General features: G+C 46.4%; 1 protein-coding gene across 2 annotated transcripts; it reads left to right on the top strand.

Moving 5' to 3' along the window:
- Positions 1 to 1,640: 1,640 nt before the first annotated feature.
- Positions 1,641 to 13,237, top strand: terb1 (telomere repeat binding bouquet formation protein 1). Of its 2 annotated transcripts, none has more exons than XM_055940117.1 (22): positions 1,641 to 2,566; positions 2,680 to 2,790; positions 2,897 to 3,025; positions 3,107 to 3,238; positions 3,506 to 3,566; positions 5,310 to 5,428; positions 5,620 to 5,748; positions 6,255 to 6,407; positions 6,872 to 7,003; positions 7,114 to 7,239; positions 7,379 to 7,521; positions 7,753 to 8,124; positions 8,507 to 9,000; positions 9,141 to 9,211; positions 9,347 to 9,442; positions 9,517 to 9,723; positions 9,824 to 9,880; positions 10,022 to 10,144; positions 10,300 to 10,341; positions 12,012 to 12,091; positions 12,464 to 12,606; positions 12,765 to 13,237. In XM_055940117.1, the coding sequence occupies exons 1-21, from the start codon at positions 2,530 to 2,532 to the stop codon at positions 12,575 to 12,577; spliced, it is 2,928 nt and encodes a 975-aa protein (XP_055796092.1). In that variant the 5' UTR covers positions 1,641 to 2,529; the 3' UTR covers positions 12,578 to 12,606; positions 12,765 to 13,237. The 2 variants fall into 2 exon arrangements, with proteins under 2 accessions (XP_055796092.1, XP_055796091.1); XM_055940116.1 differs by having other exon boundaries at positions 1,643 to 2,566; positions 9,797 to 9,880.
- The last annotated feature ends 24 nt before the right edge of the window (positions 13,238 to 13,261 follow it).

The raw sequence follows: 13,261 nt of genomic DNA, 5'->3' as shown, positions 1-13,261 counted from the left end.
CCACATCCTGACTGATGGCAGCCCATTCTTGCATAATCAATGCTTGAAGTTTGTCAGAATTTGTGGGGTTTTGTTTGTCCACCCGCCTCTTGAGGATTGACCACAAGTTCTCAATGGGATTAAGGTCTGGGGAGTTTCCTGGCCATGGACCCAAAATATCGATGTTTTGTTCCCCGAGCCACTTAGTTATCACTTTTGCCTTATGGCAAGTTGCTCCATCATGCTGGAAAAGGCATTGTTCGTCACCAAACTGTTCCTGGATGCTTGAGAGAAGTTGCTCTCGGAGGATGTGTTGGTACCATTCTTTATTCATGGCTGTGTTCTTAGGCAAAACTGTGAGTGAGTCCACTCCCTTGGCTGAGAAGCAACCCCACACGTGAATGGTCTCAGGATGCTTTACTGTTGGCATGACACAGGACTGATGGTAGAGCTCACCTTGTCTTCTCCGGACAAGCTTTTATCCGGATGCCCCAAACAATCGAAAGGGGATTCATCAGAGAAAGTGACTTTACCCCAGTCCTCAGCAGTCCAATCCCTGTACCTTTTGCAGAATATCAGTCTGTCCCTGATGTTTTTCCTGGAGAGAAGTGGCTTCTTTGCTGCCCTTCTTGACACCAGGCCATCCTCCAAAAGTCTTTGCATCATTGTACGTGCAAATGAACTCACACCTACCTGCTGCCATTCCTGAGCAAGCTCTGTACTGGTAGTGCCCCGATCCCGCAACTGAATCAACTTTAGGAGATGGTTCTGGTGCGTGCTGGACTTTCTTGGGGCCCTGAAGCCTTATTCACAACAATTGAACCGCTCTCCATGAAGTTCTTGATGGTCCGATAAATGGTTGATTTAGGTGCAATCTTACTGGCAGCAATATCCTTGCCTGTGAAGCCCTTTTTGTGCAAAGCAATGATGACGGAAGGTGTTTCCTTGCAAGTAACCATGGTTGACAGAGGAAGAACAATGATTCCAAGCACCACCCTACTTTTGAAGCTTCCAGTCTGTTATTCGAACTCAATCAGCATAACAGAGTGATCTCCAGCCTTGTCCTCGTCAACACTCACACCTGTGTTAATGAGAGAATCACTGACATGATGTCAGCTGGTCCTTTTGTGGCAAGGCTGAAATGCAGTGGAAATGTGTTTTGGGGGATTCAGTTCATTTGCATGGCAAAGAGGGACATTGCAATTAATTGCAATTCATCTGATCACTCTTCATAACATTCTGGAGTATATGCAAATTGCCATCATACAAACTGAGGCAGCAGACTTTGTGAAAATTAATATTTGTGTCATTCTCAAAACTTTTGGCCACGACTGTAGTTTAGACTGAGACATGATGAGCTAGTCAGCTAGATGTTTAGCTTATGTCACAGAGAGGCACACACACAGTGGACAAGGTGAGTAAGTGACTGAGGCTGTGTGAGTCAAATGCAGTGATTTATTTTACACAAAGAACATTTTACATTTACATCCCGCCCTTAATGTATGCCAGTCTGGACGAGGAGGGATGAACATCTCCTGCTCTGACTGCAGCGCGAGGACAGGGCCGCCTGTGAGTGCTTTGGAACGGGGGCGGGGCCCACGGTAGCACCCGCTACTCGTTGAGAAGAGTAAGAACGAACGTGCTTTCACGTCAGAGTCTCCAATAACACCAGAAATGTCGCTAGACGCTCTTTTGAAAATGTGTCGCTAGAGGGGTCTGAATGCTCGCTAAATATAGCGACAAAGTCGCTAAGTTGACAATACTGCTCCAGGGACTCCATCCCATTTCCGGCACAAAAAAACAACAACTTCTCAATGTCTATCCGGAATCCCCAATGAGAAATTGTATAAAAAGGCGGGATTTATAACTTTGTGGCTGTGGTAACTAGTGACAACCCTACTTCTATCTTAGATGACAGAGATGGCGGCATCACTCTGTTCGTCCTCTCCCTAACCGCTCGATTTATGTCCCCCGCTTCTTCCCTCAGCGCTCTAATCCTACCTATTCCTCTAGCAGAAAACGGTGCAGCGTCTCAAACTGCCTTCGTATCTGTGTGGTATTTAGCTCATGCTTAACCATTGACTAGGTTTTAACGCAGGCGTTGTTAGCTAATTAACTACCTTGCTTCGTTCGGTCTTCACCTACAAATCAAGCACGCCTTTACTGTGGCCAATCAGAAACGATGGCATCGTATCGGCAATTTTAATCGTCTTCCATCCACTGTCATTTTAACCATCCAGCAACACAGCAGCACCTTAAAATCTGTATAGTGTCCAGCAAAGGACAATTTACAATGTAAAAGTGTATACTTTTGAATTGTAATTAATGAAGTGAAATGATGAATTGGCAAGTAGCTAGCTAGCTAACGTTAGATAAGTGAATTCAGTGCGGTCGCTCATGAGGAGAGTTAACGTTAGCTGGGTGACAACGCCGGCAATCTGACTGCTTTCATGCTAGCTAGCTGTTACTGTAACTGCACAGATTGATATCTTTGGAAACATCGGTTCTAGCTAGCTAGCGTCCTTATTTCATGAAGCATTTCCATTGAAGATGGAAAAGGATGTTTCCAGCGTAAGCAAACATAATGGTGAGTGTTGGTCATTGTTGATGGACTTCTATAAGTTACACTACAGTACTTAAAGGTTTTTGTTTATTTGTTGGTTTTGTCTGTATCTCCATGAGTTTATTTTTACTTTACAGCCACCAAGACAGATCTGAGTTTGTTGCTGGAGTGTCTGAAGTACCAGATGAGATGTCCTGATTCACAGAAACAAGCTCTTCTTACCATCTACTCTATCTGTCAACAGAGAGGTCACACACACACACACACAGCAAATCCCCTAAAGATAGATTTGCCAATTTGTCTATAAACCTAACAGTTATGCAATGGAACTGATTTTCTCACTCTCTTTCTCAGAGGAGAATGTGAACTTCTTCAGAGAGATTGGAGGGGTGGTGTTTGTGTACAACCTCTCCAAATCTAGTGCTCACGCAGAGGTCAGGGAGACTGCTCTCTTCATACTGGGAATGCTGGCAGAGGCAAATGGTGTGTGTGTGTACTGGTAGTGTACTTTAAGCAGGTTCTCTCTGATGCTGTATGTGAATTGTAAACAAGCAGTGTGTGTAGTGTACTGTAAGCAGGCCTTGTGTAGGAGGGAGCTGTTCAGTGATCTGACAGATGGTCTGATGCAGCAGGACAGCCCACTGACCCAGAGGAGAGTAGCTGTCTACCTGATCTCTGTCCTCGTTGCCAACAACAGTAAGCGCTGGGGTTGAGAATTGATTTTGGACTGGGAGTGATTGTCATGACAGGCATGTGTTTTAGCTGGTACAGCCAGAGGAGGATGGACCGCCCCTTCTTGGTGCCTCTCAAGGTTACTTCCTTCCAGGAAGTTTTTCCTTGCCACTGTGCTATTGCTTGATCTTTGGGGTCTAGGCCACGTTACTGTAAGGCACTTTGTGATGTTTATGTGAAATTCACTGTATATTGTACATAAAATGTGATTAATTGTGTGTGCTGCTTTAGGGTCTGGACAGATTTTCGCTCAGACCACTGGCTGTCTGGACATCCTGCTAGACTTGTTCAGGTAAAGACTGAAAAGCACCACTGGTTTTCAGGCAGAAGTTTCCAAATGGAGAACTAATTTACGTTTACAAAAGACTTGGATGTTCGAGGTGAGCAGTAGATAAAAATAGCACTGAAACTACACTGCTCAAAAAAATAAAGGGAACACTAAAATAACACATCCTAGATCTGAATGAATGAAACATTCTTATTAAATACTTTTTTCTTTACATAGTTGAATGTGCTGACTACAAAATCACACAAAAATTATCAATGGAAATCAAATTTATCAACCCATGGAGGTCTGGATTTGGAGTCACACTCAAAATTAAAGTGGAAAACCACACTACAGGCTGATCCAACTTTGATGTAATGTCCTTAAAACAAGTAAAAATGAGGCTCAGTAGTGTGTGTGGCCTCCACGTGCCTGTATGACCTCCCTACAACGCCTGGGCATGCTCCTGATGAGGTGGCGGATGGTCTCCTGAGGGATCTCCTCCCAGACCTGGACTAAAGCATCCGCCAACTCCTGGACAGTCTGTGGTGCAACGTGGCGTTGGTGGATGGAGCGAGACATGTCCCAGATGTGCTCAATTGGATTCAGGTCTGGGGAACGGGCGGTCCATAGCATCAATGCCTTCCTCTTGCAGGAACTGCTGACACACTCCAGCCACATGAGGTCTAGCATTGTCCTGCATTAGAAAGAACCCAGGGCCAACCGCACCAGCATATGGTCTCACAAGGGGTCTGAGGATCTCATCTCGGTACCTAATGGCAGTCAGGCTACCTCTGGCGAGCACATGGAGGGCTGTGCGGCCCCCCAAAGAAATGCCACCCCACACCATGACTGACCCACCGCCAAACCGGTCATGCTGGAGGATGTTGCAGGCAGCAGAACGTTCTCCACGGCGTCTCCAGACTCTGTCACGTCTGTCACATGTGCGTGTGAACCTGCTTTCATCTGTGAAGAGCACAGGGCGCCAGTGGCGAATTTGCCAATCTTTGTGTTCTCTGGCAAATGCCAAACGTCCTACACGGTATTGGGCTGTAAGCACAACCCCCACCTGTGGACGTCGGGCCCTCATACCACCCTCATGGAGTCTGTTTCTGACCGTTTGAGCAGACACATGCACATTTGTGGCCTGCTGGAGGTCATTTTGCAGGGCTCTGGCAGTGCTCCTCCTAATCCTCCTTGCACAAAGGCGGAGGTAGCGGTCCTTCTGCTGGGTTGTTGCCCTCCTACGGCCTCCTCCACATCTCTTGATGTACTGGCCTGTCTCCTGGTAGCGCCTGCATGCTATGGACACTACGCTGACAGACACAGCAAACCTTCTTGCCACAGCTCGCATTGATGTGCCATCCTGGATGACCTGCACTACCTGAGCCACTTGTGTGGGTTGTAGACTCCGTCTCATGCTACCACTAGAGTGAAAGCACCGCCAGCATTCAAAAGTGACCAAAACATCAGCCAGGAAGCATAGGAACTGAGAAGTGGTCTGTGGTCACCACCTGCAGAACCACCCCTTTATTGGGGGTGTCTTGCTAATTGCCTATAATTTCCACCTTTTGTCTATTCCATTTGCACAACAGCATGTGAAATGTATTGTCAATCAGTGTTGCTTCCTAAGTGGACAGTTTGATTTCACAGAAGTGTGATTGACTTGGAGTTACATTGTGTTGTTTAAGTGTTCCCTTTATTTTTTTGAGCAGTGTATATAGGACAACACCAATTCCAGTTCAGGTTGATTGATGTTTCTCTCCGCAGGACTAGTTTCCCTCTCTCTGGCAAGGCCACAGTGAAACCTGTGAACATCACTCAGCTGTTCCAACTCTGGACCTCTGTGTCTAGTGCTCTCTGTGGCTGTGTCAACAACCCCCAGAATGGTAACACCTGTGTCCGTGTATATGTTTGTGTCCTTGTACAGTGTTCTATGCAGCTGTACATAAAATAAACAACTGTGGTTACGCATGCATGTGTGTATCTTGCAGTAGTTTAATGTTTTAGAGAGATGGAACAGAAGGGAAATCGAAGGGAAAACAACTTTTTTGTCTGTCTTAACCCTTTCTTTCCCTAGAGGAGAGCCAGCGTATCTGTGTGTCAGCCTTCCCCCTGGTCAAGTCCTGGCTGCAGCAGCTCTCTCATCCCCAGGCAGAGATGGTTCAGCCCATCTGCTCCTTCATAGCCATGACGGTCGCCAACAACCGTGAGTAAAACCGGGATGATGCACTGACACTGTTTGGAGTCTGTTACTTACATATGTATCCATATCTTGTGATTTAAAATGGTCGGTTAGCCTTTTTCAAAGATTTGCTTAAGTTGTCTGTCACATACAGAATACCTAGGTTGCTCTTGCAATGGATGATGCGTATTTGTAATCCGACTAGTTTTATAAGTGTAGTGTTGTTGGTTCTATTTCCATGATGGCCTGACATTGATCTGAAGGATCGATGCAGACCTTCAGTCTGTAGAGGTTACAGTGTCCTGGAGTATTTTGGTTTAGACAACCTTTCACTAACTGTTCAAATGAAGGTCTCGCTCTCTCTCTCTCTCTCTCTCTCGTGTCATGGATGGATGCTTTTAGTCTGTAGATACTACAGTGGAGAGAACAGTTTTGGTTTATATATTGAACTCCCATTATCTTGCATTTCACTCCTTTCTCTGTGTCTCTCACTATCTATCTCTCCCTCTGGATCCCTCTCTCTCTATCAGATTGTGCTCAGGAGAGTTTTTCCATAGTTGGCGGGCTCGGAACTCTGACCCAAACTCTGATTCGCTTTGCCTCTGATGCCTCCCACAGCCCATTGGCCTGTCAGCTGTCTGTCATCATGACCAAAACCGTGTCAGCCTGCATCACTGACAACCGTGAGTGACTCACTCCCTGAATCGCAAATCAACCCCTCTCCCCTACCCCCTAGGCAACTAGATTCATCGGCGGGACGATTTTTGTCAAAGCGGAGGGTCGGGGGGCTGGAACATAATTATAAGAATTTGTATACTGCAAATTGACCACAACTAAACCCAAAAGGAGATGGTATTTGAAAAGAACAAATGTCATACCTTGATTACATTGAGACACAATCACATATCCTAAATCATTTTGCGCTGAATTCCTGGTGATTTTACAGTCTTTGTGTTGCCAAAAACACACACACTTTTTTTTTGTCTTTACTAGAAACTTTAGGGGGGGGGAAAGAAATTTCTCACAGGAAGATTTTGGCTCATCCCTGCTATAGGCCTAGGCACTTGTATAGAACTCATTCACTCTCATACAGCCATGTAAACCAGCGCTCCTCAGGTAACCAGTCCATTCTCTCCTCTGTGCGTAGCTGTGTTGGTGTCAGGTCTGGCAGGTTATGGTTTGGTTCCCCCGCTCATCTCCCTGCTGTCCAGCCCCATCCTGGATCCCCAAGGCAGGCTAATTATCATACTCACCCTGGGACACTGCACCGAGGCCTCTGGTAACTAGCACAGCTTAATTGGAAACAAATAATGACCATATTACATCAATGATAACAGCACAGTAATAACTGGAATAACTACTAGAGTATTTGAACCCCCCCCCCTCCAGAGGAGCACCAGTCTCAGTTGTTACAGTGTGGAGGGCTGTCCCTCATCATCACTCTACTGACTGAGTCTACCAGCGAAGAGCTCAGGAAGGCTGCTGCCTTCATACTGCAGACCTGCAAACAGGCTAGTGAGTGTGTACACACACACACACACACATACACACAAAGACCTGTGTTCAAAGGTCAGTGAATCTGTTAAAGTGAGTCTAGCCATTTGATGTCCATAGCACTCTCATAGTCTCTCCTATCATCCTTCTTTCTTCTCAGCTGTGTCTCTGCGTGGTGCAGTCCAGGGAATGTCCCTGGGTCAGACTGGGGAGCTGGAGCCCCCTGTGGACATGGAGCGGTACTGGAGGTCAGCACGAGACATGCTGCACAGGATCAACCAGCTGGAGAGACAACAGACTCAGGTGTACTAACCACACACACACACACACACACACACACACACACACACACACACACACACACACACACACACACACACACACACACACACTACAAACATCAGTCTTCTCCCCCACATACAGGCATATACACTCAGCCCCTCATCCACATGCACACTCCTCAAACACCAAGTTTTTATATAGACACACAAATCTTCCTTTTATCTCATGTGTGGTGTTGGGGTTGTTGCCCAGGGAGCTGAGGAAGAGTGGGAGGAGGACACACCGAACCCCCCAGACCAACAGAACCCTGCAGGATTGGGGAGGAAAGAGCTACTCTCACCCATACCTCTCCCCCCAACACCTCACCACACCTCTTTACCATACCAGGAGAGGAGAGGAGGAGGAGGAGAGAAGAGGTGTGAGGAGAGTTGGAGAGGAGTAGAGCGGAGGGACCAACAGAGAAGATATGGAAAGGGAGGAGAGAAAGGAGAGGAGAGGGCAATGATTGGCGAGAGAGAGACCCCTGTCCTGCCTGTCTTAGCGAGGAGGGGTAGAGATGGAGAGAGAGTGAAGCAAGACCTGAGAGAGGAGAATCAACCCACAAACAGAGGGCATGACCTAACGGTGAGGGTCTAACTAAGCTCTAGTCCACTCCCCACACAATTGTTCTGTACTGGCCCCTACCCTCTAGGCCAGGCCTGGGCAATTCCAGTCCTCGGGGGGGCCTGATTGGTGTCACGCTTTTGTCCCAGCTAACACACCTGACTCCAATAATCAACTAATCATGATCTTCAGTTAAAAATGCAATTAGTTTAAATCAGCTGTGTTTTCTAGGGATGGGGGGAAAGTGTAACACCAATCAGGCCCCTGAAGACTGGAGTTGCCCAGGCCTGCTCTAGGCACTTCATATTCATCTGAAAGGATTGGATAGGTATAACAAGCAATATTGTAGCTCCACCATGTTGTATGATATGCTGTCAAAAGTTGTGGTTGTTTTGACCACTAGCGTGTAAGGAGACTGGTATTCCAAGCCAGTGAGGAGCCGCAGAAACACAGCCGCAGCAGCAGAGAGCGAGAGAAGAGGACCCGCACACACTCTCTCACACATCAAGAGAGGGAGAGCGACAGGGCAGCATACAGAAACACACAGGCAGAACAGGAAAGACACACCACGCTGCACGTGCACACACTTGGAAACACACAAAGAGAGAAGAAAAGGGACAGGGGCTCGGCAGCTATGAGAAACACTTATCCTCTCTACACGAACACACTGGCAGAGAAAGGCAAACCCACACAGACCGAGAACCGCCGAGACGAGCACCCTGGGAGGAGACGGCAGACTGTGTCAGCCGCGGGCCATGCTGGACTTGGTACAGCTGGTGTCCCGGGGCAGCCCAGTGGTGGAGAGGATGAGAGGTGTTCTGTATGTCTGGGGACGGGAACACTGGTCACCTCTTCCTCCAGGCCACTAGAGGGACACTCCCAGACACACACACACAGGTCAGCACTCTGCACTATATGCAAATGCTATATTTATTGAAACATGATTCTTGTGAAGTGTTTCATCTTAATGTTATGTAAGAAATGAAGTGGAATTCTGTATATACCTGTTTTTCTCTCCCTCGTGGTTTGGTGTTTAGCCAAGTGTTCAAGTGCCCAGCTCCAGGCAAGCCAGGTTTGGGCAGGCAGAAGAAACTGTTGGACGATGAAGGTACAAAATGTCAATGGGATAAAGTGACAATGCAAAACTGTGTTTATCGCTTTATCTACGGCTCTGAAAGAAAGTTGAACAGTCTCTTACCAAATCCCAACAGTAATATAGTTCTTTCCTCTCTCTCTTTCTTAGATGCCCTCTCTGTGTGTTCTGAGCTGCTGGACAGTGAGATCTGTAAAATAATGGAGACTCCAGCCAGCACATATAAACCCACCTATAGGTGCTCAGGTGTGTGTGTGTATGTGTGAGTATGTATACAGTATAGTGTGTATTTGTTAACCCAGCTGTTTCCATCTCCCCAGGCTGTAGGTTGCGGTTCAGTGAGGTGACCAGCCGGTCATTCCCTGTCCTCCAGAGGTCCTGTCCTCACAGCTGTGACCTGCACATGGTGCTGCAGCAGGCCACACACAGCTACACAAAGTACCTCCGAGAAATACGCAGGAGGAGAGACGCACACACGACCAAGCAGAGAGAGGGAGGGACGCAGAGCGTCTCGGATCACTGCAGGGGTAAGAATCCTGAAGTGCTGAACACACACACACACCGACACGATCTGATGTGATGTGTGTCCTGTTGTAACAGATGCCAGTCTAACTCCTATCCACAAAGGAACCCTGCTGAAGAGCTTCTCAACCCACAGAGGACAACACAGAAATGACCACAACGGTAAGATTCACCATCTCACCAAAAATGTCTATCCTCTGTCTTTGGGTTGGAAAACAACATATTATATTAGTCTCTATCTCGCTCTTTCTCCTCCCTCTCTGTCCACCCCCCCCCCACCCCACCCCCCTCGTTCTCTGTCAGATGTGAGTCTCACCCCTCTAAAGAAGCGTAGTCCATACGGAGATATCACCCTGACTCCTGTGCGTAGAGGTGGTCTGATGAGGAGCGTCTCCTCTGTGACCAGCAGGAGGCAGGAGAGAGGAGGTACAGGATGTTCAGACACCATGACAACACACTACAGCACATTGGCACTTCAGCCTTCATTTAACCCGGCTCATAATGAGATAGCCTTATTGCTTCTAATGTGTCATCTGACTCCCTCTGTCTTACTCCTCTGTGTGTCGGTCTCTCTCTCTCAGATGTTAGTCTCACTCCCTTGAAGAAGGCTCGTCCCTCTGAAGGTAAGGAAATTAAGCTTTTGTTGAAATGTGATACTGTATGTTTTGTTTCGATTTCTTTTTGGATGGAAGTGTGTGTGTGTTTAAATGTTACTTCTGGAAGCTGTTCTGATCATGTATGCAGCACTGCCTCCTAGCTGTCAGGGTTATATAATCATGTATTCTGGTGTTGTGCAACAATTACACTGGTATGTTTGGGGGTATCTCACTCGGTCATTGTAAGGGCTCAGAGGTTAGGGTCAGTCTTGTGCTCAGGATCCATAATGGGGTAAGAAAGAGGCTGAGATTTGGGCTAAATTCGAAATGGGTGTTGGAGATTGGATAGTTATGGGATAAGTTGTTGATTGGAGATAGTTGAGTTATGGGATAAGTTAGACGGTGGTGACGGGTTGCTTTGAGGTTATAACCAATATGCGACTTGAATGTCTGTGTGTATACGCATGCCTGTGTGTGTGCGCATTTGTGGTTGTGTGTGTTTCTCGTGAGATTCCTGGTGTCCAGTATATTCCTGGCAGCACAGAGGAATGTTGAACCACTGCCAATGTTCTCACAGCACAGGCCAGAGCGGCCTTAGTTGTCCAACACTAGCTCCGAGCTACAGTACTCATCACTCTGTTACTGAGCTCTACAGCTGTACGACGCTAGCTAGTTTAAACTAGCTAGCGGCCCCTACACTATACATTTCCATTAGTAATACTACATCCTCCCTGAGATTTATGAGTAAGGGGACTGGTATGTCAGTATGTGGCCAAACTAGACAGGACAGAAGTATAGCACATTTGAACCACAATTTGAACAGTAAACTCAAACCTTAACTGCAGAACAAGCAGCTGATGTACTACATGCTCATCAGTTTTGACACCTTTGACCTTTCTAGCGTATGACTACTGTATAGAAGCACTGGGAGGAGCATGTGGTAAATCAGCTCATACAATATTGCATCTGAAACGTTCTGAACATTTCAACCCACTGAATACATCCATGATGGAAGAGTTGTGTCTCAGAGTGGGGGGGTGGGAGGGTGTAGGGAAGTTCTATGAGTTTGAGAGCAGATTTCCCATGCTGCACTCTAGCACAGTCACACTGGAGACCACTGACTTCTAGTCTTTTGTGTTTCACTCTTCATTCAGATTTACTCTTGCCCTCTCTTTTTGAACACATGCTTCCTCCTCCTCCACTTTTTTTTGTTTTTTTTTGTTGAAATACTACATTCTCTTTTCTCCGTCTGTCCGTCTGTTTCTCTCGCTTTTTCCATCCTGGCTGTCTGTCGCCCTCTCGTGTGCTCTAGAGTCTCTACCCCCCTTGCCCTCCTCTTCTTTCTGTCTTTTTCTATCGCTTTTCTCTGTTCTTTCTCTGCCCCTCTCTCTTGCTCAGTCTCTCTCCCTCTCTGGCCAGTGAATCTCTCCCTTGTGTTCTATTGTTCTGGTTGCAGGCAGCTGTATTAGGTGTGACGAGTGATGTAATGTCACTCCAATGAAGAAGGGAGGGAGAGATTGTATTTAGTCTTAATTAGATTGTCTTTATTAGATTTGTCTGTTTAGTTCAATACGCTCTGACAACTGTTGGTCTCTGCTCTCAATGAGGCGTGACATCGGTTCTTTGCTTTCTGTCTCACTCTCTTTCTCTCTTACACACACACAGAATAATGTTCTCTCTCTCGTTGACACACACAGACAGAAGAACAGATCATGGGGAAGATGGTGCCATTGATGATCAGCAGGAGACTCTGTTCATGGGAAAACCCTCTCTGACTGTAAGGAGAGAGACCAGCCTTGTCTCTGTAGAAGTGTGTGTTGAATGGAGGTTAATCTATAGTGGATGGACTGTATAGGATGGCTAGTGTTCTAGTTACCAGGCAATGTGACAGCAGAGACAACTATGCCAGTATGCGTGTGTGTGTTGGTGGCTCCTTCTGTTCAGTAGGGGAATGTTACCCAAGAGGTAGGTGTCTGTCTGTCTGTCGCAAAACCAAGGAAAGGAGGATGATGACCGATTTGTGTTTTGTCTCATGTCCTCTCTCTGTCTCTTGCTGTTCTCTGCATTCTTGTACATTCCGTCTTTCCAATTTAAACCCTGCCCTCTTTCTTTCTCCCTCTTACCTCTCCCTCCCTCTCTTCATCTACAGAGGGAGAGGAGTAAATTCAGCCGTGACGAGGAGCGTTACCTGTGTCGAGGTTTGGTCTATCCTGGAACACCATCGTGTGGTCCTATCCCTTCCAGCCGGGGCGCACCAATGTAGATCTGGCCAAGACATACAAACACCTGCAGGTAACAGGCATCAACAATGGTTTTACAAATGTTTGTCATTGCCTTCAATTTCAGTTGGTGAGTATTCGACTGAGCCTGCTGTCTCTCTGTCATTCTCTCTGTCCCGTTCTGTCTTGTTCCCTCTCATTTTCTCTTCCTCTCTCTTTCTCTCCCTACAGGCTAAATTCCAGGGTATGGATTCAACCTCTCCCTGAGATCTGAGAAGAACACACTGATTTGTCTATTGTACATCACAGTAATATATTTGAAATACTCTAATTTAATATTCAGTAATAGTTTTGAAGTACTTACATTTAATCCCCAGTTTGAAATTGTTAACTTCTATTTTGTACTACTGTGAGTAAACCACATGAAGATATATTTGAAATGCGTTAATTTAATACTCATTGAGGATGAATGACGGATCTGTTCTGTATTCCTCAACCTTGTTTTTTTACGCAGCAGTATTGTGGTGCCTATGTGAAGTAGTTGAATATTATTTGGAATAGAAAAATGGAAATGATTCATGTAACTCACTTGACATTTTTCATAATTTTGTTCACTGTTCATGTATGTCTTGAGACTGAGATGGTTGTTCACTTGTCATCTCCTGAAGTTGTTTCTATTGAATTAAACAGAAGGGTGTCCTCTATGCAGCAAGGTCTCATTGCTACTC

This window comes from Salvelinus fontinalis, chromosome 12 (genome assembly GCF_029448725.1).
Source record: "Salvelinus fontinalis isolate EN_2023a chromosome 12, ASM2944872v1, whole genome shotgun sequence".
NCBI classification, from domain to species: Eukaryota; Metazoa; Chordata; class Actinopteri; order Salmoniformes; family Salmonidae; genus Salvelinus; species Salvelinus fontinalis.
This window is presented reverse-complemented; position numbering and strand designations above follow the sequence as displayed.

Coding starts and splice junctions, on each gene's coding strand:
- terb1 (XM_055940116.1), top strand. CDS start 2,530: ATGGAAAAGGATGTTTCCAGCGTAAGCAAACATAATG. Junction 3,239..3,505: donor TGTCCTCGTTGCCAACAACA/GTAAGCGCTGGG, acceptor GTGCTGCTTTAG/GGTCTGGACAGATTTTCGCT. Junction 9,443..9,516: donor ACCCACCTATAGGTGCTCAG/GTGTGTGTGTGT, acceptor CCATCTCCCCAG/GCTGTAGGTTGCGGTTCAGT.